Source organism: Bidens hawaiensis, unplaced genomic scaffold, assembly GCF_021521415.1.
Source record: "Bidens hawaiensis isolate Kalapana, Puna unplaced genomic scaffold, B.hawaiensis_p1.1 tig00025625_1, whole genome shotgun sequence".
Classification (NCBI taxonomy): Eukaryota; Viridiplantae; Streptophyta; class Magnoliopsida; order Asterales; family Asteraceae; genus Bidens; species Bidens hawaiensis.
In genome coordinates, this window is record NW_027494103.1 from 45,547 (window position 1) to 72,491 (window position 26,945).

General features: G+C 40.7%; 1 protein-coding gene across 3 annotated transcripts; it reads left to right on the forward strand.

The window, feature by feature from the left end:
- Nucleotides 1-1,228: 1,228 nt before the first annotated feature.
- LOC143571925 (putative serine/threonine-protein kinase) lies at nucleotides 1,229-26,945 on the forward strand. 3 transcript variants are annotated; one of them, XM_077057222.1, is made up of 5 exons: nucleotides 1,229-1,371; nucleotides 24,541-24,705; nucleotides 24,979-25,095; nucleotides 25,794-25,874; nucleotides 26,376-26,945. In XM_077057222.1, the coding sequence occupies exons 3-5, from the start codon at nucleotides 24,984-24,986 to the stop codon at nucleotides 26,504-26,506; spliced, it is 324 nt and encodes a 107-aa protein (XP_076913337.1). In that variant the 5' UTR covers nucleotides 1,229-1,371; nucleotides 24,541-24,705; nucleotides 24,979-24,983; the 3' UTR covers nucleotides 26,507-26,945. The 3 variants fall into 3 exon arrangements, 2 of the variants coding, with proteins under 2 accessions (XP_076913337.1, XP_076913336.1); XM_077057221.1 differs by lacking the exon at nucleotides 1,229-1,371 and having other exon boundaries at nucleotides 24,531-24,705; XR_013142181.1 differs by lacking the exon at nucleotides 1,229-1,371 and having other exon boundaries at nucleotides 24,653-25,146; nucleotides 25,445-25,874.

Here is a 26,945-nt window from a genome sequence, read left to right on the forward strand (position 1 = left end):
ACATGTAAAAAAAGTTTTTTCTATTAAAAAAATGCTAACCGTGGGAACTAAACAAATTACTTTGGTTTTATACAATCACTCTTTTCGTAGCACTGATGAGTCATTTTATATGCTTGTATCTTAAAACAATATTATATAAGAAATGTATATATAATTTTTATAAATAATTATGTGTCTCTCAGGAGAGTGGGCTTGGGTTGGTTGCCCTTCTCTCCTTCCTATCAATACTTGCACACATGTGTGTAGGGAAGACTCGGAGGGTGTGCGAGCCGCACCATCGGCCGGGACACATAAGGTTTGGGAGCATAAAACTTTTTATACATATTACATAATATGTTATTTGGTTTTAAAAATAAGGTTATTTACCATAGTTTATGTGATAAGTACATGCTCAGAATGGTTTTTGCTTATAATAAACTGGTCGATAAAAATTTTATTCATGTACGCTAACGAATAAAAAATTTTCATTAAGGCATACGAGCCTTTTTATTTTTACTTGGCCGAGGCATTTAAATTCTCGGAGACGGCCTGCATGTGTGAAATGACAAAAGTTGCCATTTCATTGTGTACAAAGTACAAACCATATATATTAAACATGTTTGAAACTCCTAACATACTATCTCAAAAGTATACTCTTGCAGTTTTCAAATTTCTTCAGTTGGATTCACAAAGTGTGAAAATGTTAATGTCAGAACGAAGTGACCCGCACCAGCTACTGGTTTTCAATAGGTTATTTTTTGTTCTGTTAGAAGTTGCAATTTCAAGTAGTTTACCTAAAAAAAGGTTGATTTGAGTCGGATTTTACCTTTAACATGTCAAAGTTGAAAACTTAGCGAAACTTCAAACGGTCCAAAAAGGCTGACGATTGCCGAAAGCGTTATTCGGTTTCCAAAAAATGATTTCTATGAGCAACTTAAACGTAGTATACTTATTAAACTCATATTTAGTGTATCTTTCATTTATAAATTTAAAAGGTAAAGGAAAGTTGGCGAGTTCCATTACTTATCATGATCTTAGAGATTTTAATCTATCCACATTCCATTCTGTTTTGGCAGTGAACTGGTTATGTTATTTTTGAAGTATTTATGTGATCAACATAATAATAATAATGATATTTTATTAAAAAAAAAAAAAGAAAGAAAAAAAGTAAAGCGATTGCTTGAACCAACTGAAGTTAACCATAGTGTTGAAGTTTACTTGTAACTTATTCAACAAACTCAATTACTTATACATTAAAAACCTCCTTTCTAGACGTGGCGATCAAAAGCCCTAACACCAATTTCTTTAAGTTGCATCCTAACCCACTGTTCATAAGCATTTCTGGCCGCCGGGTTGAGCTCGTCGTTGGCCTTCAATCCAGTATTGTTTCAGGTACTTGTGTGGTGCTTATGAATCGATTTTAACCCTGTTTTAATAACCCTAACACTAATTTGATAAACAATAACTGGTTAATTGAATTGCAGAATCTAGGGTTTATGTATGTTTGGGGTTTTAGCAGTAATGGGTTCTAAATATTTGTTTGCAAGTTTTAATCAGCTGGTGGTGTGGGTGTGTTCAAGATTTGTGTTCCGGCCAAGACTCAGGTTCGAGTCCCTGGACGCATTTTTATTTGCTGCTTTGTTCTTTTCAATTTTTTTATAAGATAAATATTTTGTGAATCATTATAGTTGATATTTAATATAAAATAAAACAATATTATATTGAAACCAAACCATATGAGCAATCGGTTCACGCCCCGACATTTCCGCCGTAAGTTGGGGTGTGGCAGGAAAACTGCCCTAATATTCGACACAATTCATGGTATTGTTCCACAACAGACCTAGAGTCAACCATCTTGTAATTATTAAAATTACTCACAAGAAACTTCTTACTCGAAGAATCTTCTGCCATATACTTGGATTCAAGTATATCCCACAGTTCCTTAGCGGTTTCAATGTTTTGGTACAAATCAAATAACGTATCACACATACCATTCAAAATAAGGCCGAGACAGATGTAGTTGTCATTCTCCCATTTTGATTTCCTCCTAATCTGTTTCAGGTTTCCTTCTTCTTCAACCAACGGTATGGGCGTACTCAACACGTGCACCACTTTCATGGTTGTTAAAAGGAAGTGCATCTTCTTTTGCCATCTACGAAAATCCTGGCCTTCAAATTTCTCCAGTTTGTCAAAATTGTCCGTCATCCCCTTCAACGATTGTCCGTTCGCCATCTTAACAGAAAATAATTTTGATCTTTTGTTGGGGAATTTCTGCAAACGATTATCTTTGGATATCCTAGAGTCGTGTAAACACTATCAGATCAAAATTATTTGTGGTTCCCAAATATTTTGACCGGATGAAACTCAAAATTATGAACAAGAATCAAGTATGGATTTGTGTATGTTTTGATGAACCAGGAAGAACTTCGTATTATGATGATCACGTTATATTAGGGTTTTCAGGGATAATGATAACTGCTTTATCATAACTACTTTGCAGTTATCATAACCGCAAATACGCTCATGTTTTTTTATTAAACGTTGTAACAATATTAATTAATTAATTTTCTAATACGTTTTTAATAAAGAAACATATGTCCGAAATAAAAATTTCCAAGCTGACCTGGCAGTTCGACCTCAGCCAGGGGCGCTGCCCCATGGACCCTGTCAGGGGCTGCCGCCCCTTGGACACTGTTACCAGGGGCGTTGCCCCCTTGGAACCCCCATGACTATAATAATATCAAATAAGTGTGCACCCCGCACCCGACTTATTTAGATTCATATTACAAATTAACTTGATCAACAAGTTAATCCCCAATTACACTAAAATCACCAGTGTTTTAAAAACCGGTTCAAACCGGCCAGTTGAACCGGTTTAACCGGATTTTGCACACTAGGCCGGTATTTTGAGTCAGGTATTTTTGACCGGTTTGCTAGAACATCGTACCGGCGGTTTTTGTCTAAAATACTGGTTTTTACCGGCAAACCGGTTTTAAGCCCGAGAAATTTTTGATATTTGCTGCCTATATTTTTTCAAAATTACTTTTAACCCAACAATTAACATTCAAACGTGTAAACTTTAGAACTACTTTTTTAAAATTGAGTGCTTTTGCATTATTTTTTAATATGAATTAACTTTTGGATTATTTTTTGTTATAGGAATCATTTAGTTTTTGGTTATTTTTGAATTAAAGTTACATTATAGGAAATTATAAGACAAACTATTCAACCGGTTGAATCTCCCGGAATAAACCGGTTCAACTGGTTGTACCATTTCTTAGCCTAATCCGGTACAATTAAAATACCGGTTTTTAAAACATTGAAAATCACTAACATAAGTTTGTCAAACACTGTATTGATAAATACTTTACAAAGAACACTTATTTGGTAAATATTTTTTTCACTAACACTAATTTAGGAAAAATAAAACTCGGCCTTCATAACCTCCAAAAGTTTTTTTTAATAATTCAACTCTTTAAAGTGGCGAGCCATTTCTCTCATGGCATTCGTTTTTAATGATGAATTTATGAAAACGAACTACATGTGTTTACTATTAGGGCTTTTCTAAACAAACCGAAGGTGTTAGAAAACCGGTCAAACCGTCACTTATAGCTCTATCCGTGGGCCCGTGGCATATAGGTGTTTTAAAAAAAAAGACATAAAACGAACTACGTGTGTTTACTATTAGGGCTTTTCTAACCGGTCAAACCGTCACTTATAGCTCTATCCGTGGGCCCGCGGCATATAGGTGTTTTATAAAAAAAGCCGTGTTTTTTGTCTTTTGTCTTACCGTGGCTTATAGCTCTACATGTGGCATATGTGTTTTTTTAAAAAGATGTGTTTTTTTGTCTTTTTATGTTTAATGTATATTTTAGTTTTAATTTAATTTTATTTATTTTTATTATTGTTTTTTATTTTGTTGTTTTATTAAAAAAACAATTATTGATTTTCTTTATCAAGAATAACAAAAATTATAACGAAGCAATTTAAATAAACGATATATATACACGCACACACACAACCATTACAACAAATTTGTACAAATAATAACAATATGTAGAAATATATCTAAATGGCAGCGTCACTAGCGTGGTAACAGGCGATGTTTAAATCTCAGGATTATGTGACGATACACAAAAAACCACCACCACGTTCTAACCATGAAGCGAGCACATCGAGCATTAGGCGTGGTCGCGAGGACAACGACGACATTGTACAATAAAAACACAAAAACCACCACCATTACAACTAGTTTGTACGAATAATAACAAAATGTAGAAATATATATAAATGACAACGTCATCAGCGTGTTAACAGACGATAATTAAATCTTAGGATTTACGTGACAATAAAAAACACAAAAAACCACCACCACGTTCTGACCATGAAGCGAGCACACCGGGCGTCAGGCGTGACCGCGAGAACGACGATAGACCGAGATTCAGATGTAGGTTTGATAGTGACGACGACAACGATGACATTCGTGACACTGTTATTAAGATAGATTTTTGTTACTATTTGTACAAACTCGTTGTAGTGGTTGTGTTTATGTATATATCGTGTATTTATATTGTTTCGTTATAATTTCTATAATTGTTGATAAATAAAATCAACAAAAAAAATCTTTTTTTTAATAAAACAACAAACTAAAAAAACAATAATTAAAATAAATAAAATCAAATTAAAAGTAAACTAAAATTAAACACAAAAATACAAAAAATGTATTTTTAAAAAATACTTTTATATATCACGAACTAGCTTATATCCCGTGTTACACACGGGCTGAAAAAATTATATTTTAAATGTATTAATAGTATGATGTATATAACTTATAGGTTTTATTTGCTATTGTGTGACACATCAGGTTCACCAAATAGAAATCCACGTCTTCGCTTTACAAACCTTTCTTTATCTTCGTCTAGAAGCTTTGTGATTTAAATTTGGAAATCAAATCAAACATTGAAACCTCTAATATAAAAAAAAACCCCTAATCTTGAATTGGGTGTGTAACATCCCGGATTTCCAAAGAATAATATTTAAATATATAATTTATTTATGGGACAATAGTTACTCGGATTAATAGAGAAATAATAAAATAATAGATAAATGAAAGTCCATGAAATTATAAACTAGTGTTAATAGTTAATTAATATTAAATATAGAAAGAATTATGGACTTGGGTAATTAAAATGGATCAAGATGGTGGGATGGGCTTTAGGTCCATGGGCTTTTGAGGAGTATAAATATATCCTTAAACCATCCTAATACCCTAACTTTCATTTCCATTCTCCATAATCTCTACACACACTCAAGAACGCACACACACCTCCCTTACTATATATAAACGGCCGTGAGAGAGAGAGAGAAAAACGAGATCCGAGACCAAAATCAAGCCAAACATAGATAAATCTTCAATATATAGATAGATACAAGATTCAAGATTTATAATCAAGCTAACCGAGACCAAACGAACTCTTAAAGGTATGTTGTTGAACTTAAAGTTTATGTTTTAATAAACGTTTAGCCTTGAAACTTGAAACGAGAGTAGATCGGGTATAAACGAATATTAAAGTTGAAAACTTGATGATAAAATGGAACTTAACGAACTCGTAACTATGAACGGCTCGTTTAGAATGAATCCTAGATCTAATCTTGAACGTTTTAAGCTTAAAGATCCGAACTTTATAAATTCTCGGGTCAAGTCTTAGCCGAGATGGGGTCGTGAGGGCGTTTACGGGATATAAATATATATTTATATATATAGAAAATGTAAGTTAAATAATAATAATAATAAACGTACAGTGGGTGACCCGTGGCCCAAGTACTTGAAGCTCAGCCATATCACATACAATTACAACGAGCAGTACTCGCATACATTACAAATGCATACGTACACAGTTCACATACAAGGGAGAGTCGGTTACAGTGGTTAATCACATACAACTGATATGTTCGATTACAAATTATAATCGATTACAACATGGGTCAATCACCTGTACCAATCGATTACATTGCAGCCGATTATGAGCCTTCGATTACATTGTAATCGGTCATATTGGAGACCCGATTACAATACAGGTTCGCTTACAATACCTCTATGCCGGAACTCGCTTACATTGTGTTCGATTCCAGCAACATTCGATTACAATTAATGCCAAATCAGTTACAGCCAAGCTCGTTTACAATACACATGTCGCATACAATCTGAAACTCGATTACAACAACCCTAAATCGATTACAATAGAACTCGCTTACAATAGGAATCGATTACACTGTTATACTTGAATACATTAAGAAATCGATCACTTTGCCTTAACCCGAGTATTATGTCGTAAGTCATCGATTTGCAAGGGGATTCGATCACTTGGGAGGGTCGCACACCATGAAGCTGTTCATATGGAGCCGATTACGCGGGTGTTAGGGTTGAAGAGCACCTGAATCGATTACATTGTAATCTATTAAGCCCTAAATCACAAACAGGGACTTGGAGCGGCGGTGGGGAAAATGAAAAGAAAAGAAAAGAAAGATAAAGAAGGATGAAGAAGGACGAAGGGTGAGCAGGTGGTTGGGACTTGGGATGAGAAGGTTGGGCCATATATTTCTATTATTAATATCAACATACGGCCCAAAGTTTAGCCAAGCCCCATTACAACCCGAGCCCTATGACGTCCCTTACCCTCGATCATTTATAGTTCGATTACATTACGAAGTGATTTGATTACTTAGTAATCGATCTCGTTGAGAACCCGAGAGTACATATATGTATAAGAACTACTCGCTTAAAGCTACACCTAAGATTACACTTGGAGATCCACAAGTATGGGATAACCCGTGTTTCCTATACATACACACATACGTTAAAAGTGAACAAACTTATAAACACACGACGGGGAATCGATAAAGAAAAGATTGAAATATAAATTAAAAGTATTAAATAATTAAAAGGCTAATACCATAGAAGTTAATAAATAAAATAATATAAGTAAATGTAATCCAAACGAACCGTTAGATTACACTAGACTATGCCATTTTGGCTAAAGAACATATAGGACGAGTTTTAATACGTGTGATTTATATACAGTTAGCAAGGCACAGTTAAAGAAGGGAATTACGATAAACGGAGAAAGAAACCAAATCCATGTGAGTTTCTAGCCCCATTCCTTGTTATGTTTTCGGGGCTGTGTGCATACTCGATGTGATTTGTTAATACACTTATCCTAAGTGATAAGTGTATGCCCTATGTGATATATGTGAACGGTATGAATGATTGCTTGTCGGCACTTGAACGATCTTCAGATATTGCACGTACTGTCAAGCTATAGTTATGAATATGAATGCTATGTATAATGTATGAATGATTGTTTGTCAGTACGTGAACGATCTTCGGATATTGCACGTACTGTCAAGCTATAGTTATGAATATGAATGCTATGTATAATGTATGAATGATTGTTTGTCGGTACGTGAACGATCTTCGGATTGCACGTACTGTCAAGTTATAATTATGAATATGAATGCTATGTATAATGTATGAATGATTGCTTGTCGGTACGTGAACGATCTTCGGATATTGCACGTACTGTCAAGTTATAATTATGAATATGAATGCTATGTATAATGTACGAATGATATGTATGTATGTTATAAATGAATGTAATTGATTGAGAGGTAGAAAAGAGACTGGACCCTAATAATATCTAAGGCAGAAAAGGGACCGAGCCCTTTAATAATCTCAAGGCAGAAAAGGGACTGGACCCTAACAATATCCAAGGCAGAAAAGGGACCGAGCCCTTTAATAATCTCGAGGTAGAAAAGGGACTGGACCCTAATAATATCCAAGGCAGAAAAAGGGACCGGACCCTAATAATATCAGAGGCAGAATAGAATAATGTAAAGTAGAAATTTGAATAAAGTAAGAAGGTAAGTATATATATATATATATATATATATATATATATATATATATATATACTATGAATGAAGTATGTAAATATGTATGTAAATTATGTTATGTGATTAACTAGAACTCACTCAGCGTAGCTGACTTTTAGTATGTACGCAAGTGAGTAGGATGAGACAGATCGCTTGAGGGGAACACGTGGCATTGAATAAGAGGCTGGCATCGGAAGACTCGAGACGTTTATGTTTCATATTATGATATTTTGAAAGACAAGATGTTTATTTTCAGACAAGTTAGGGATTTACGAAATGTTTTACGAATGTTTTTATATTCCGCGTATGTTTTTATTAACTCTGATGAATAAAACTATGTGAATGAGTAAATCCAACGTCCAAATGTGAGGTACCGGTAACGGGGCCTTACAGGGTGATAATAGACATTCAAATAAATTCTCAATTCCCAACTTACTAATAGGTATGTTTCACAATTAGACAAACATTTAAAATAAATATTAATCCACTAAACAAAATATAGTATTATTAAATAGATTATTTTAGATATGTATCAAACAAAGCAAGAAGTAGATGTCTTGGTAAGAGTGTTGCATATTTGTTTGATGAAAAGTTTGAAAATATGTATGTGTATCAATAGTTGACCACACACTCAAATTTTGAAAAGACAAAAAAGTAAAAAGTAAGATTTTATAGATTTTTTGTCCTTTATATATTAGATCAAAAAAGTCATTTTAGGTAAGACTGAAAAGATGAAAAAAATATGAAATCTCTTGGATAAAGACTTTAATACCACTTTGATACAAAGTCTTGAAATATACAAAATTTGACTTTTAATATGAAAATGACATATAAGTTAATAGCTGCTAATCAATTTCAAAATTTGTATAGAGTTTAAAAAAGTTGAAACATTTTAGTTATTATATAGCAATTTTGTCATGTGATACACAAGTTGAAGGAAGCTTGCGTTTGTACTTGTTTGGCCAGCTGTAATAGTTCAGTAGAGCTTATCTACATGCTTATCTTTTGAGATTGGAATTACCAAACATGGATTCTTTTCATAGATCTGCAACAGTTGACAAATTACCAAAAAGTCAAAAATCAATAAACCCCATAACATAGAGTATGTATTTCTGCTTCATTCTCATATTGGTTGATTGTTAATGTATAATTCCGGGTCATCTTTTAACTGTACAAGTCTAACTTATGTTTACAAAAAGTGTTGCATTTATTTTAAATATGTATCAAACAAAGAGTGATGCATAATCTATCTTGGTAAGAGTGTTGCATAATTATTTGGTGAAAATATGTATTTGTCTTAATAGTTGACCACCATCTCAAATTTCAAAAATATAAAAAGTAAAAGTAGAGTTTTGTAGATTTTCCCTTTATATGTAAGGTGAAAGAAGTTGTTTTAAGTAATATTGAAAAATGAAGAAAGTGTGAAATCTCTTGGGTAGAGACTTTGATAACACTTTCATGTAAAGTCTTGAAATACAAAAAAATTAGCTTTGAATATAAAAATGGTATATATGTCAAAAGCTAGTTATCGATTTAAATTTTTTTATAATGTTTAAAATGTTGTAACTAATAAGTTATTATATAATAGAGGCATGAGTCTTAAAAAAGTGTTAAAAATGTAATTTTAAGCATAAGCAAAACAAATTCTACTTACAAGTAAAATAAAACCACAAAATGCTACTAAACCGATATTATAAAAACACAAAAAATAAATATTATGATAAGCCATAAAACTAACCTGATTCATGATTCATTCAGAAGATACGCATCATCAAACTGAGGAAACAATCTCTTAAGGATGTTTGATTGCATGGTGGTACCCTATAAGTATCAAATGAAAAAGTGTGAGAATGTTTTATTTATTAATTTATATAATATAATTAGGGAATTAGTAAAAATAGACACAATTTTTAAAATACAAATAAAGTTTTAAAGAATAGAAGCAACTTTAGAAGATGATGGTTCCATTTCACCAACCATCACTATATCATGTGTAGGCTCCTCTACAAATTTTTGTCCAACTTAAGGATTATGTGTAAACTCCTGTACATATTTTGCCCAACTTAAGGATTATTTAATAAACATAAACAATTCCATCTATAATTTTTTTATGTTTATTATATAAACAATAAATTTTATATTTACTTATAGACTTTTGATGAGTTGAATAAAAGCAAGACCATTATTGTAAAATAAAAAGATTAAAATATATAAAAGGAAAAATGAGAGAAAAGAATGTAAAAGTACCTTCTAACTATAACCTTATAAAGAAATATAACTACGGTAAACAATTTAAGTTTTAGTACAAAAAGATCTTCGAAAATCCAATATGTGCTTAAAAAATTTGGTTAGACCTGTCACCTAATCTAGACAACTGACCCGTATTGCAACCATTAGTTACCCAACATTTTCAGGCCAATTTTAATAATATACTTGGGTGAACCTCTGACTTATGCTTTTAAAAGAAAATTAGAAAAACAAAGCTGTTCGGTTAGGAGGTTGGAGCTTTTAAAAAAAAATATTTCAAAACCGCTTTCTTAAACATACTTTAGATTAGAGGTGTTCACGGTCCGGTTTGAACGGCTTTTTAGTTCAAACCGTGAACCAAACCGTTAGTACCGGTTTTTGATCGTCGAATATCTAAACCAAACAACTTTGTTTAAAATTAACTTCGCCCAACAATTCACATCTTGCCAAAAATTAAATTGTTTTTATATCGTAAACTCAAAGTGTATTTAATAACCATCAAAGGTAACACCCAACAGTATAAATTAAAAAAAACATCTAAAACAATTAAAAATATATATTAAAATTTATGAAAATAAACACATTTAAGAAATGAGTTTTAGGACTATGAAAACCAACAAAATATTTAAAAGTAAAAGCAACACAATGACACTGGATGAGTATTGGGATTATGAAAACCAACAAAGATTCATGAACAATAATAAGTCAAATAGTGTAAAACAGGTAAACCGACATGAATAGTAAACAACTACACATAAAAAACCATGAATTACATTCATATCAATTTAAGAAATTAACCAAATTAAAAAATGCAAAGCCAAACTCTAATAAAAAAATGAAAGTGAGTTCACCTGATGGATATGAGGATGATTTAAATATGTCATGAAGTAACATAATGTTTTAATTAGAACCTGAAATGGAAGAAATAATCAAAACGAAGAACAGTGACAGTAACAGAAAAATAGCATGGTGAAGAAATTAGAACCTGAAATGCAAAGAGCCGTTAATGGTGGTGGTTGTGTAGTGGTCGACGATTAGGTGGGGGTTAGTAGCTTCGGTTGTCTCGAGAGCCGTTAACAGGAGGATGTCGGCAGTTAGGACGGTTTTCCGATGTACTATTCTTCCTCACGATTCGTCGAAACCCCAGCTCCAACAGAGTGGAAGCCCTACAACGGAGAAATATGTGCTTTAAATATCTAAATCTAACTTCGATTTAACAAAAGCAACAACCAAAACGGAAACAACAAACCTTATGTCGAGATTTTGACCGGAAATCTACAACCGTCACCATTATCAACCAGAAATCGGTTGCTAGAGTTGGTGGTAGAACTGATTAGCTTCTTACTAGGGTGGTGGTTGAGAGTGAAGAAGGAAGATGGAAGATTGAAAGAGAGAGAAATATGATTTTCATAAAAATGAATTCAAGATTCAAATAGAAGTGTGAAGAGAGAGAATGATGAATATGATTTTGAAAATTGAATATACTGAAGAAAGAGAGTAAAGAGGCCTAGATAAACCCACCTTATTTATTAATTGAGACTTCCAAAGGAAGCTTTGTAAACAACATACATGAATAGCTTGTCTATTGAACACAATATCAAATAGAATGTGGGGCTGACACGTGTTCCAAATGCATGTGGTGGTGACACGTGTCAGAACCTATTTTCTTTTATTATATATATAGATAACACTATCATGATATATAAGAGGGTGTGAGATGTGGTTAAAAACACCCTAACTATTATTATGATTTCACCATTTTTAAAAGCAATGATCGATTATTAGTGTAATTCATAATTTTCACCCATCTAGTCTAGTTAATTGAAGAGGTAGGTCCCAGCAGAGCCCAGTTGGACCCGCAAGACTCACCTTGAAGAGGGACGTCTGCACAAGGACCAACTGGTTCCGTAGGACCCACCATGCTCAGAGATGAAAACCTTACGCGCAGTACGCCAGCTGTTCCCGCAGGAAAAGCCTCTCAATGGTGAAGTACCCCGCCTGTTCCCGCAGCTGCGGATACAAGCCATCAGGGAAGGCTACCCGCACTAATAGCAAGGCTACACGCACAAGGCACTAACTCAATAATTCAGTAATGTCACCTGAAGGAATGAGCAAGGCGGGAATACTCCCGCCCAAATGAGCCAGTCCGTACGCTTCTGGAAGATCTTTTGTACTATACCTGCCAAGGTATGGATAAAATAGACAAGATCTGACCAAAGCAGCCCATGAACCAATCACAGGGTGACAGCTCACTGACAACAGTATGAGAAGGAACATGCTCTAGTACAAAATGTCACTATCAGCCGCTGCCTACTCACCAACCCTTGTCGTGGCACGTACGTAGCCTGCAGTTGGTGGAAAAGGAACAGCCGGCCATGTCACTATCAACCGCTGCCTACCCACCAACCACCAGCATGGCACGTGCGTAGCCCACAGTTGGAGGAAAAGGAATATTATACAGCTGGCTGTACCTGCTTGGAAACCTACCTTCGGCTATAAATACTCCAACACCTTGGAACGGTATCATCATCTTATCTTCTCTAGCAATCTCTCTCAATATATACACTTATATTCAGAGCAATCTAGTCTGATTCTCACGCCGGTGGGTGGTCACAAGGAGGAACCCCCCCTTCTCAGTGACGAGCTCACGGTGTCTGTTTTGCAGGTTATTAGAAGAATAACCATCTTTGCCGGACCTAACCCTCGTGGGAAACATCTACTTAACCCCCAGATTATCCGTAATCTGCCCGGGGTCACTTAGTGTTTCTTCATTGGCGCCATTCGTGGGACAAAAAAGCTAGAACTAATTCTTTCAGTTTTTTCAAAACTTCTGGAAAAATGGTTAAGGTTACTCCGGTGCCAAGGCCAGCGAGTGACCAAGAGACCCCGGTAACCACAACCCCAGCTACTGGGGGGAACACCGGCGAGTACACACATTTTACGAACACTACCCCGGCTACCCAAGCCGGGGCAAGTGCAGTAAACAATCCTCACCTGGGATTCATTGATACCTAGGTGGAAAGACAACAGACGAGGCTCCCCCGCCAAACACTTGATCAAGTTAAAGCGTGGGCGGAAGCACGTCAAAAGGAATTCCAAGCTGAGTTGGATGAACGCTTACGTTCACTCCAACAGGCTGACGAATTCGGAAGCACTCGACAACAGCTCAACATGAGCAATGAGTGCGAATACTTGGACGATGATTGGAAGGAGTCCGACAGTGACGCAAACCCTCGCCATAGGGCGAAAGGGAAGCGCAAGGAAACGGACTTCCAACCAAGAAGGAATTTGGGAGAAACCTTCAAACCAAGGAACGTGGGGGGAAACCCACGTGACTTTTCCAAAACCTTTAGACCAACTGTTGCAAATGCGGGAACGTCCAAGTTTGCAAGGGACATTGCGGAAGCAATCGCCCCGAAAAGTGCCAAACAAATGTCCAATATAGGCACTTATGATGTTATATCCGATCCAGACGATCACTTGAACAGATTCATAGCGGGGGCAACCGTCAGCAACTGGACGGAACCCACGTGGTGTTATATGTTCCAGATGACGCTGGTTGGAGCGGCCAGGGCTTGGTTTGATCGTTTACCGGTCCACCACATCTATGATTGGGCGGACTTTCAACACAAGTTCAGCCAACACTTTAGTCAACAGAGGAAATATACTGAAGAGCAGTGGACGATCCTCAACTGCGTTAGAGAGGAGGATGAATCTTTACTAGACTTCATCACTCGCTTCAACTCCAAAAAGCTGAGTCTGGGCACCATAAGCGAAGATCTTGTTCGCGCCGCTTTCATCCAGGGCGCCGAATTCCCAGAGCTTATCCGCACGTTGACGGGCAAGGACGGCATGCCATCCACATGGGATGCCATCATGACGGCGGCCAAGAGCTTTGCCGAAACGGAGAAGCAACTGGGTAGGGATCTTCCCCAGAATACACACCTCTACACGCAGAGGACTAGAGAAAACAACAATCGGACCGCCCGGCAAAACAAAAAGAGGAAGCTAGGTATTTGGCAGTCAAGGGTATACTTTGACACCTCATCCAGCTCTCGCCCTCTAGTAGGCGGAAGGGATAACACGCACCCATCAAGCCGAAAACACCGGTGGACGCCACTCACCAAAAGCGTCACGGAGATATTTGCCACCGAAAAACTCCCATAGCCGAAAGCTCCAATGATCCGGCAGCGACCTAATGCGGATCAGAGCAAATCCTGTGACTTCCACGGGACAAAGGGTCACAACACTGAGGAGTGTACATCCTTGAAAGATATTGTTGAAACATTCGTCAAGGATGGAAGACTTACACACCTTGTGGCATCAATCAAGAATGGAGGGAGGAATGATAACCGATACAAAGGCAACGGACGAAAGCCCGTTGACATCAGCATCCACATGGTTCATAGTAACATCAGAGGAAGAAAAAGACGAACGACAGAACCATACGCGTGGAAGGAAGCTGAGGTGCGCTTCCCGCGAGTGCCAGGAGGACCCAGCAAAGAAGGCCCTATCGTCATCAAAAGCCAGCTGGGGCACTACATCACATCCCGCACTCTTGCTGACAACGGCGCCTCGTCAACGGTTATGTACAGGCAGTTCTTCGACAAGCTAGACGACGAAGACAAGGAACGCCTGGAAACGGTCTACGCCTCGATGGAAGGGTTCGACGGCAGTACAAACACCCCCTGGGTATCCTATCTTTCCTCGTCATTCTCACGGACGGGAAACACTCCCGCACAGAAGACGTGGACTTTGTCGTGATGAAGAAGCCACACCACACATACGACATTCTCTTCGGGAGAGACGGGATGGCAAGATTCAATGCTGTGGTATCTTCATTCCACGGCATGATGGGATGGCCAACAGCTGAGGGTGTAGCGATGATCACCGGTATTCCCCAGGTATGCATCGCATCTATCTCATCTAAACCCAAACCAAAGATGGCTAAACCAACCATCACCGAACCAGAAGAATGGGCCTTCAATGGCAAATACCCTGACCAGGCCGTTACCATTGGCCCAACAGTCACTGATCCTACGCGCACCTTACTCAAACGCTTACTACAGAAAAATGCTGACATCTTCGCGTGGACACCAGCTGACATGACTGGTGTACCTCGAAGTAAGGCAGAGCATAAGCTCAAGTGTGACCCGGCTTTTACGCCAGTCATACAAAAGCGCAGAGTAATGGGGGCGGAACAAGCTAACGCGTGTAGAACCCAAGTCAAGGAACTCCTTGACGCGGGCATCGTACGCGTTAGCAGATATCAAACATGGGTTGCAAATCCCGTTATGGTACCGAAGTCTAACAAACAATGGCGCATGTGCATAGATTTCAAAGACTTAAACAAAGCATGCCCAAAGATTGTTACCCGTTACCCGAAATTGATCTTAAGATAGATTCGTTAGCACCGTTTCGCCTTAAATGCTTCCTTGATGCGTATAAGGGGTACCATCAAATTCACATGGCCGTTGACGATCAGGACAAAACCGCTTTTCAGACGCCCGATGGCACATTTTGTTATCAAATGATGCCATTCGGACTTAAGAATGCCGGGTCCACATGCCAACGCCTGATGGACAAAGAGTTCCATGCCCAAATTGGGAGGAACTTGGAAGTCTACATGGATGACTTGGTCGTCAAAAGCCCTGACCCAGAAGCGATGTTGAAAGACATCGAAGAAACTTTCAACACGCTCAGGATGATAAACATGAAGCTCAATCCGAGCAAGTGTTCCTTTAGGATGGAAGAATGGAAGTTCTTAGGAGTCATCGTTACTAAAGATGGCTTCAGAGCGAAACCTGAAAAGGTCGAAGCCATTATCAAAATGGAATCACCTACTACCATCAAGCAAGCTCAGACACTGAATGGACGACTAGTCGCACTTAACCGCTTTTTGGCAAACCATGCGGATAGGTCGTTTCCATTCGTGTCAACATTGAGAAACTGCTTAAAGAAAATGCACTTCCGCTGGACACCAGAAGCGGAAGCAGCTTTTCAGGAAATTCGATCACGCTTGATCGAACTCCCAACGCTCACCGCACCAGAAGCGGGGGAAGAATTAATCCTATACCTTTCCGCCACAGATAGAGCAACCGGAGCAGTCCTGCTAGTAGAGCGGAAAGGCATCCAGATGCCAATCTACTATGTTAGCCGTGTCCTAACAGACGTAGAAACCCGGTACTCTACCCTGGAAAAATTAGTCTTAGCACTTGTACAGGCTTCACGCAGGCTAAGACGATATTTCCAAGGTCACCCAATCACCGTTCTCACCAACTTCAAACTTGCAAACGTTCTAGGCAAACCCGAATTGTCGGGACGCCTAGCCAAATGGGCAATAGAATTGGGAGAATACGCGATAAAGTACAAGCCGAGACCAGCCATAAAAGGCCAGGTCTTGGCTGACTTTATTGCAGAAGTCCCCACTTCGCGGGAGAAAGAGTGCCAGGAGGAGGCTCAACCCTCCCCAGCACAGGACATCGATGATGTCTGGCGACTCTACACTGATGGAGCAGCCAGCAACGAGGGTTCAGGCGCAGGGTTGAAACTAACCAACCCAGCAGGCCAAGAATACACTTACGCTATTCGACTGGATTTTCCAAGTACGAATAACGAAGCGGAGTATGAAGCATTCTTGGCCGGGCTGAGAATTGCGCGTAAGATGGGAGTGAAAAACTTGGAAGCCCACGTGGATTCCATGTTAGTAGCCAACCAAATAAACGGGACGTACACAGCCGTGAACGACACAATGGCCCTGTACCTCGCACAAGCAAAAACCCTTATGCGCGAGTTTAACGATTGTAAAGTCATACACGTCAAGCGTAGCGAAAACAAATCTGCGGATGCGTTAAGCAAGCTTGCATCGTCAGCCTTCACCCACTTAGGAAAGGACATCCGCATTGAACTCCTTGGAGCACCATCAGTCCCGCACAAGGAAATCTGTGTCATCCAAACCGGTACAGAAACGTGGATGACACCCATAATAAATTACCTTGCGGCGGGTATACTACCAGAGTAAAAAACACAGGCAAGAAAAATACGCTGTAAAGCACTGAACTATCAACTCATAGATGACATCCTTTACAGACGTAACTTTCTTGGTCCACTCCTAAGATGCATGGACAACCAAGATGCCGGCTACCTCCTAAGGGAAGTACACGAGGGCATCTGTGGAGTACACGCAGGTCCACGCGCTGTTGTAGCTAAGCTAAACAACGCGGGATACTTTTGGTCGGGGATGCATACGGATGCGCTGGCATACATCAGAAAGTGTAAGTCTTGCCAGCTCTACGCACCCAACACGCATCGCCCGAAGAATGAACTTGTTCCAGTCACCTCTTCATGGCCATTTCAGAAGTGGGCCATCGATGTGACAGACCCATTTCCCACAGCAGCAGGGAACGTTCAGTTTCTAGTGGTAGCCATCGACTACTTCACCAAGTGGATAGAAGCAAAACCCTTAGCCCAAACAACCGCAAAAAATATCAAAAAATTTATTTGGGAATTTATTATTTGTCGTTTTGGACTTCCACAAACTTTGGTGAGCGATAACGGCACCAACTTTGCTGACAAGAAGCTACAAAAGTGGCTGGAAGAACTTCAAATCACCCACACCTTTACCTCAGTGGCGCACCCGCAGGGTAATGGTGAGGTGGAAAGAGCAAATAAGAGCATCGTCGACGGCATAAAGAAAAGACTCTTGGAACACAGATCCGGCTGGGTGGACGAAGTTCCACACGTCCTTTGTGCAAACAGAACGCTGAAAAAGGCCAGTACGGGAGAAACCCCGTTCAGCCTCACTTATGGCACTGAAGCCATGGTCCCGGTCGAAATCGGTCTACCCTCACCAAGGGTCTTGATTCAGCCTGAAGACAATGATGCGGAAAGACGGTTAGACCTTATGCTAACCGAAGAACGCAGAGACTTAGCCGCAGTGCGTGAAGAGAATTACAAGCGACAAATGCAAAAGTACTACAACACGCGGGTAAAACTCTGCAACTTCAATGTAGGAGACTACATATTGCGTAACAACGAGGCTTCGAACCAAGAGCGCCCAGGAAAGCTGGCCCCGGTCTGGGAAGGACCATACATTATCAAAAAAGTTTTGGGAAAGGGCGCATACCGGCTCGAAAGGCTCGATGGCACCCCCATCCCAAAAACATGGAATGGAGCTCAATTACGCAAATGTTACATGTAGATCAATTCCAAACTTGTAAAGAAAAGGCCTAGAGCCACTTCTAATGGAAATGATTCTCCTTTATCACATTGTGTTGATATCCTTACCTTTATACTTATGAACTTCCCACACTGATGCCGGTATTCACCGCATAAATAAGTATGGGAAGAAGTAAGTCGTTGCGTGTGGAAGGCGGCAAAACCCGCATAAACACAAAAAACGGTAAAAATTTATAAGGAAAAAAGATAAGGAAAACCTTCACGCAGGTCAGTTATAGGTGAAGTTTGGTCATCCCACTAAATGAAAGTGACGGTCCTACCCGCACAATCATGATAGAGGAAACTAAACATTAACCTATTAACAACCGCGCGTCGAAAGGTTAACTTATTCAAAACACTTAGAAAATTTCTAAGGAAAAGATGAGGAAAACCTCCACGCAGGTCAGATATAGGTAAAGTTTAGCCATCCTACTAAGTGAAAGTGACGGTCTTACCCGCACAATCACGAAAGAGAAAGCAGAACTTTAACCTATTATCTGCCACGTTGAAAGGTTAACTTATCCAAAGTACTTAGGAAATTTCCAAGTTAAACTAGAATATGCATGAGCAAAACATATAAGGTTTACAAGGCAAGGCATTAACAAAAGATTTATATTCCATAAAAATTCAAGTATTACAAGAATAGCTGGGCACATACCCGCATACAAGAATATAAATCTATACAAAAATAAAAATCTATTCTAACAGTGGGAAGGGATCTAAAGGATCAAGCTTCAGGACCACTCCCACTTGAACCCGCACCATCAGTAGAGTGTGGCGGTTCAAGGAAAGCCTTGAGGATAGCTAGCCCATCATCAGCAGCAGTAATCTCGTTCACCTTCTCCACCACCGGATGCGGGAAGGCAGCGTACTGGTTCACTGCTTGGTCATAAGCAGCTTCAGTATCCACATCATATAGAGGGAAGTTGGAAGGCGGGATGCCCTTCTCAACAAACCCTAGACCAAGCAAGAAGCCAACCTTCTCCCCATCCTCATGAGAAGCATTGAGGACTGCGCTCATGGCATCGTCATATGATGTGTTCGTAAGAACCCGATGCACAACCTACAAGAAAGTATATCAAAAACTCTTCTAAGGAAAAGCGTAAAGAAATTGTGAAACTGCGCATACCTGAGACAACGCTTCTCGAAGAAGCCATTCCTTGGTAACCAGAGCCTCCTGGAGGGCAGCTTGAGCTTCATCTCGGGCGCGTTCGGCTTCGTTTTTAGTAAGGTTGGCAAGCAACACATCTTTAGCTGCAGCCTCTTCAACGCCCTTTAGCTTACGTTCAGTATGGTCAAGCATGCCCCTCTGGTCCAAGATCTCTTGGAGCTTCTTGGCGTCTTCCATGGCCAAGGCGTCATGAGCCTGCTGGAGCCTCTCTAATTTGGCTTTAAGCTCCTCATTCTCGATGCGTAGAGGCTCAGCAACAGCTTCAGCCTTGGTGGCCCTCTCAGTTGCGTTCCGTGCAGTTTCCTTAGCCAACCGAAGCTGTTCGTTAACAGCTTGGGTAGCCTTGAAACGGGCCTCGAGCCGGGTCTGAACTTCAACCTCGAGGGCCTTGAAGGCCTTCTCCTTTTCCGCAGCAACGGCAGCAAGCCTCTTATTCTCCCCCCGGATAGCCCGCGCCTGAGCCACTTCCAGGCTACGCGCCGTCTTTAACTTGTCGTTTTCACGACAAAGCAACTCGACGCGCGGCTGCATCCGGGCAAGGAGAATCCTAAGCTTGTTGGACAGCCTACCCTCCTGGTAGCTGGCCATGGCTTCCCCCAGCGCACCACTGGGGGCGGCGTGGCGCGCCCATTCGACGCACTCCTCAGCAGTCCGGAGGGTCGTTCCCCGGCGGATATTCCACCGAGAAGCGTACACCTCGTTGGAATCACGAACTGCAATAAAACAAAAAACAGTTAAAAAAAATTATAAAAGGGGTATATGCCAAAATAACCCTACGCACCTGTAGGGTCGACAACAGGCCGATAGCCACCAAACCTATCACCTGAACCTAAGGGATATCCATCCAAAAGGTCAGGGAGACGGGAAGGAGGCAAGAATTGGCTAGACGCCCCAACCCCGAACATACCTGAAGGACCGGCCGTAGTCGCCGGCGCCGGAGGAGGCATGGTGGAGGCCGCCGCGGTGGAAACCAACGGAGGTGAACTCACAATCGTGGCCGTCGCTGCGGAAGAACCCGCAGAAGAAACCACCGCCGGCTCAGTGAAGGATTCCGTGAAGATGGCACTGACAGCCGTGGGAGACGATGTTACAGTTGGAACAGTTGCCTCAACAGGATGAGCTACTGAACCAATACTGCAAACAGGCGTAGCCGCCTGGGTCATCGCCTCGGGTAGGTTGACCAAACCTACCGTCATGGGTCCAGAGCTGCTCCTCCCCGCTCCACTCTGGAATGCGGTTGCATCCACGCCTGCATGAAGACAACATATTTAAATATAATGGCGGAAAGGTATGCAGTTTAAGTAAATGAAGTTTAGACTTACGAGTCTTCTTGAGCTTGAAGGATCGGACAGGCGGGGACGAACCCGATGGAGCCGGCCTCTTCACGCCGGTCACCGTCGTTGTATTGGGCTGCCCGGAGGTGACAGCTGTCTCAACCTCTGGAACAGTGGTCTCATCACCACCAGGGTTCCCCGCCGCCTCTTCATTTTCGGTCTCCGACTCAGACCGGTTCCCCTGATCGGTAGTGGAGGCAACCTTCGCCTTGCCCTTCCCGCCAGCAGCATTCTTTCTCGCGAAGAAAGGACCATCTTCGGATTCCTCATCAGAAGATGACAAAATTAGAGGAATTCCAGCAGAGGTTTGAGCATTGAGAGGGCGAGGGTTAAATAATCTTTTACCTGGCCGCGTGGCGCTCAGTATCTCGTGGCCTGGCGGGTAGGCCTCCACAAACCGATCCGCCGTCTGCTCAAGGATGGGCAACTCGTTCTCGTCAAGAGCACGAGTACCCAACCGAGCGGGACCACCGCTCTCCCGCGACTGCAGAAGAGACTGCAAGTTGTTTCCCTCTGAAAATAAAAAGAAAGAAATGGTTAGAACAAAAACCCTAAATTAGTAAGTAATATGAAGCATACCGTAAGAGACAGAGTTCAAACCGTATTCGAGGACGATGGGAATCTGTGGCGCCTCTGCCCCAGCATCCTTCCACACCCGGCTCATACCGAGCATCACCATCCCGGACTCCGCAAAGCGGTAAACCGGAGTCTGGATCCGGGAAATCTTGGAGAACCATTCCGCCTCCTGGTAGTTGGAGGCGTGAAGGCTGGGGAGTGCTCTCCCGTTCTTGAATGTCATCGCTATGGGGACGACACGGGCAGAGATGTAAAAGAACTCCCGCTTCCAAGACCGAAGACTGCGCTCGGTAGCACAGATCTTCAAACCCTTGATCCGGGTGACCAAGGTGTACCAGCCTTGGATGCACCTCCAGGAGTAGAAGGTCATCAGGCGGTCGACATGGGGCTCCACACCCAGAATGAGGCACACCCATTCAAAATGGCGGATCTTGGCGATCGCCATTGGGTGTACCTCCGTCAGGTGCACACCGTGTCTCTCCAAAACACGGTATACAAACTTCGTCAATGAGAACCTGAGATTCCCATAGACGAAGAATGCAGCATATACCCCTATCTTGCCCTTGGGGGCATCGTACACCGTCAGGTAAGGCTCAGGAAACTCAGGCTCGAACGGCTCGAGCATGAACTTCCTGATGATGTACTGATAAAGCTCGATGGGAAGAGCACACTGGCATTCGCCGGTAGTGCTCTTATCGTCCTTATCAGACGTGGACGTCGGGTTCTCGGCGTACACGTCAGACTCCTCATCGGTAGCTTCAAGATCATGAGCAGAAGACATGTTTTAGATGCAAAGAAGGAACGATTTCAGGAGAATGCTCGACAAAGGTTAGAGTATTCGCCGGAAATCGTTTAGAAGAAGAAGAGTGAAGTGAAGGTGTGGTTTAAGATGCACCCTCTCCCCCTTTATATACTCATCGCAATGAATGCGATGAATTTAATGCGGAGGAGAGAGGAAAACGCAGGTGCAATGAAACTATGACACGTGGAAAAAGCAAGCTGGCAACAGCTGTTGACAGGACGCGCGCCGTAAAGTTCGCACCCACGCGACCGAAAACTCGCGCCCACGCGCCTGAAAAAGCGTCTGGAATGACCATATACTGTCACGTCGCCATAACTTCCTGCACATCCTGAAACTGTCAGAAGAAACCGTCGGACTACACTAACGTCCCTTCAACAGTTTGGACTGTTTGTTATCCTTTCACCAACTTTTCGAATTTCAAAAATATTCAAAAAAGATTCAAAGATTCAAAAATAAGAGGGAATATACCCCCTTACCTTGGTACCCAAGAAACCGTAAGACAAGTGCGGGTACAGTGTCAAGGCAAAACCCTTCACATACCTAGCACCTGCAGGGAATTGAAGCCAAGAATACATTGGAAGTAAAGAAACTATAAGACAAGTGCGGGTACAGTGTCAAGGCGAAACCTTCACATACATAGCATTTGCAGGGAATTGAAACCAAGAAGGATCTTCTGGACCGTGCTTGCGGAAAGGGAAATAGCATCTCCGCATATCGGAAACGTTGAGAACTAGCTTGTTTGAAACTTCAAGGCGGAATTGGTGGTTTAACATAACTGATCACTATGTCCGAAACTACCAAAACCTCGTGAAGAATCTATGCAAGCGAAACTCAATGCTCCCGATGTGCGAAGGGGTTAAACACCTACCCGCATCACAACCAAAGATCAGACAGAAAAGTCGGGAATTTCTGCGAGTGACATTAGGAAAACCGCGGGAGGAATCCCCACGGAAAACCTTAAAACTAAGAACCCTTTTCAAAACCCCTTGCTTAAGTCCAAAAGTTCACCTCACTTATTAACAATTCATGAGAAGAACATTGGACTGGGGGGACTTGAAGAGGTAGGTCCCAGCAGAGCCCAGTTGGACCCGCAAGACTCACCTTGAAGAGGGACGTCTGCGCAAGGACCAACTGGTTCCGCAGGACCCACCATGCTCAGAGATGAAAACCTTACACGCAGTACGCCAGCTGTTCCCGCAGGAAAAGCCTCTCAATGGTGAAGCACCCCGCCTGTTCCCGCAGCTGCGGATACAAGCCATCAGGGAAGGCTACCCGCACTAATAGTAAGGCTACACGCACAAGGCACTAACTCAATAATTCAGTAATGTCACCTGAAGGAATGAGCAAGGCGGGAATACTCCCACCCAAATGAGCCAGTCCGTACGCTTCTGGAAGATCTTTTGTACTATACCTGCCAAGGTATGGACAAAATAGACAAGATCTGACCAAAGCAGCCCATGAACCAATCACAGGGTGACAGCTCACCGACAACAGTACGAGGAGGAACATGCTCTAGTACAAAATGTCACTATCAGCCGCTGCCTACTCACCAACCCTTGTCGTAGCATGTACATAGCCTGCAGTTTGTGGAAAAGGAATAGTACACAGCCAGCCATGTCACTATCAGCCGCTGCCTACCCACCAACCACCAGCATGGCACGTGCGTAGCCCACAGTTGGTAGAAAAGGAATATTATACAGCTGGCTTTACCTGCTTTACTCCAACACCTTGGAATGGTATCATCATCTTATCTTCTCTAGCAATCTCTCTCAATATATACACTTATATTCAGAGTAATCTAGTCTGATTCTCACGCCGGAGGGTGGTCACAAAGAGGAACCCCCCCCCTTCTCAGTGACGAGCTCACGGTGTCTGTTTTGCAGGTCATTAGAAGAATAACCATCTTTGCCGGACCTAACCCTCGTGGGAAACATCTACTTAACCCCCAGATTATCCGTAATCTGCCCGGGGTCACTTAGTGTTTCTTCATTAATAATATGTAAAAAAGATAAAAGGTAATAAGAACAATTGCTAGGAATTATTTGATTCGTCACATCCTCATTTGTCTTTACCACATATCCGTGTATCCGTCCTTTTGATTCCTATCAGTCATACACCAACGAAAATACAGTGCTTTTTGACTAGTTTTTTTTTTTATTGACCGTCCTTTTCAAACCAAGACATACCTTCAATCTATTTATGTCACAGAACCTCCTCTCCAACAACTATTGTTTTCTTCCTTTATTTTCCCTACCGGCCTGTGTTCGATACAAAATCTCCAGTCTCTCACAGGAGGGTTTTAAAGAACTAACACCAGCCACAAAAACAAAAGGCTAAGGTACAAACAAGCCGCATAAACTGAATCGACACCAGGCCAACTGTGGAATCCATCAAGCCATCATCAGTGCCTGGGCGAGTCACTTCGGCTTAATGTTTTTGTGATTCAGGTAGTAAAGTGTATAACTTTATTATTATGTTACACGTTAATCATTACTTACAGTCGTTCGTTAAACACCATACTTTTTCTTATAAACAAAACCTCATCCGGATGAACTAATTTTAAAAACCCACCAGTTAATAAGAAACGGTATGTTTTGAGCTATTCGGGTTGACCTCTGGTTTCAAAACAACGATGGTTACAAATATCAAGTCTTTTCACGCTTTCACCTTTGTTTATGTGGCATCTTTCTTTATCTGATATCATGTTTTATTGTGTGTAGTGTATATGGAGTGTATGATGGAATTGGTGGTTAACCATGTGTACCGCAATGCAAGTTTGTTTATGTTGGAATGGGTGGTCTCGGAATTAAAATCCGTCACATATACATGTGAACAAGGTATACAATCTTTATTCAAAATAATTTATTGACATAGGTGTAGAGACAGCAGTGGCGAAGCTTGGACTAAGATACCGGGAGGACTCAAAATGTATTAAAAATGTCAAAAACGAGGGGGGCTGGGCTCAAATTTTAGAACGAAAGCGGCTAAATTTACACTACGTATACAAAATTTCTGCCAAAAACGGGTAAATTTACACTACCGCGCAAAAAAACAGAGGGGGCCAGGCTCAAATTTTAGAACAAAAACGGCTAAATTTACACTAAGTATAAAAATTTCGGGCGAAAACGGGTAAATTTACACTACCGCGCAAAAAAACAGGGTGGGCTGGGGGTTCGCCATTGAGAGACAGAGTTGATTTTGGGCCTTTATTTTTCATCATAACTTCTAAAACTTTTAGTTATGAGTCAACGTTGTTTATAATCAGGGATGAGTGAGTGGTACCACGTATCGTTTCTAAATCTGTATTGAACCGAGCATTTTGATAGTTATATCACTTTTTTAAGAAAATTGGGATCGGAAAATTGGGATCGGTATCGATATGGTACTGAGCTCATTCTTATTTATAACGAGATTTTTACAAAATTATATGCATTTATAATTCATTGTGTGGTCTTTGTTTACTTGCTAGTTTTCTTTTTTTTCAACTTTGGAAAATGACCAAGCGCTGAACTTGATCTTCATGATGATGTTTTAGGTGATACTCATATGGACTTATCTCGGCAATTAAGCATTGCCATAGGCTGTGCTAAAGGGCTTGCACATCTACATTCAGTGGGTAAGTTAATTGCCTTCATTTTTCCACTTAATTTGCTTGCATACAGTTTGTTTGAATCTTAATGATGATATATAGTGTTTGAAATTTGATTCCTCAAACAGTTTAATTAAACTATTTACTGTTGATTGATCATATTTAGACATTGTTATTGTTACTGTTAATGTTAATGTTAATGCATATATAGAAAGAAAATTAGGTTATGTTAGTATTCTAGTAATAATGGCAAACGGTTGTTAAACACAACTGTTAACGCAGTTGTCTGTTTTCATTGTTATATATGATCGTTAAGCACAATTAATAGTAGTATTTAACTGTCATGTATATGTGTATATATAAAACTAAATGTGAATACAATATGTACCAAGTTTTGTATGATGTATTCTTGTTCATATATATAAGCCCTAATTGCATATTACACACAATTTTTGTTTACCGATTACCATCTTATTGTATATATTACCGGATATCGTTTGTTAAATTAAAATTTACTTTGTGTTGTAGGCATCATCCACCGAGACATAAAACCCGCGAATGTGCTCCTAGATGAAAATTGTGTGCCCTTGTTAACTGACTTTGGGCTCTCGAGGAGGACTGTCTCGGGTAATAGTCATGTCTCCATCAAGCCCATGTGAACGATTGGGTATGCCGCACCCGAACATGTTGCGCTTTCAAACCAATTCACTGAACAAAGCGACATCTACTCATATGGGGTGACTCTATTGAGCGGACGTAGTGCCGCCTCCCAAACCAACATGATTGAGGAGTGGGAAAGTAACACGTACGGTACGGTATCGTTTGATTTAAGGTAACGGTTTTTGCGTAATGACTTCGATTAATTGTCACAAGTAGGCCAAACCCGTTCTTAGAGCAGATTTGGAAAATAGAAATCTATCATCCCTTCGAGACCCCAATTTACCCAACCGAAACTATATCGAAGAAGTAATGTTCAAGATGCATGTTGCGCCGCTGCTTGCGTGAGGAAGACAACCCATCTTCGTCCCAATATGACGACGGTTGTTAAAGTGTTGGAGGTTGATATGAAACTGGAAGAGCTTGGCATCTACGAGTTCC

Excerpts from the sequence above, each read along its gene's own strand:
- LOC143571925 (XM_077057222.1), top strand. The coding sequence starts at position 24,984 with ATGGAGTGTATGATGGAATTGGTGGTTAACCATGTGTACCGCAATGCA. Across the intron at positions 25,096-25,793 it reads CACATATACATGTGAACAAG|GTGATACTCATATGGACTTA; the intron begins GTATACAATCTT and ends ATGATGTTTTAG. Across the intron at positions 25,875-26,375 it reads TGCACATCTACATTCAGTGG|GCATCATCCACCGAGACATA; the intron begins GTAAGTTAATTG and ends TTTGTGTTGTAG.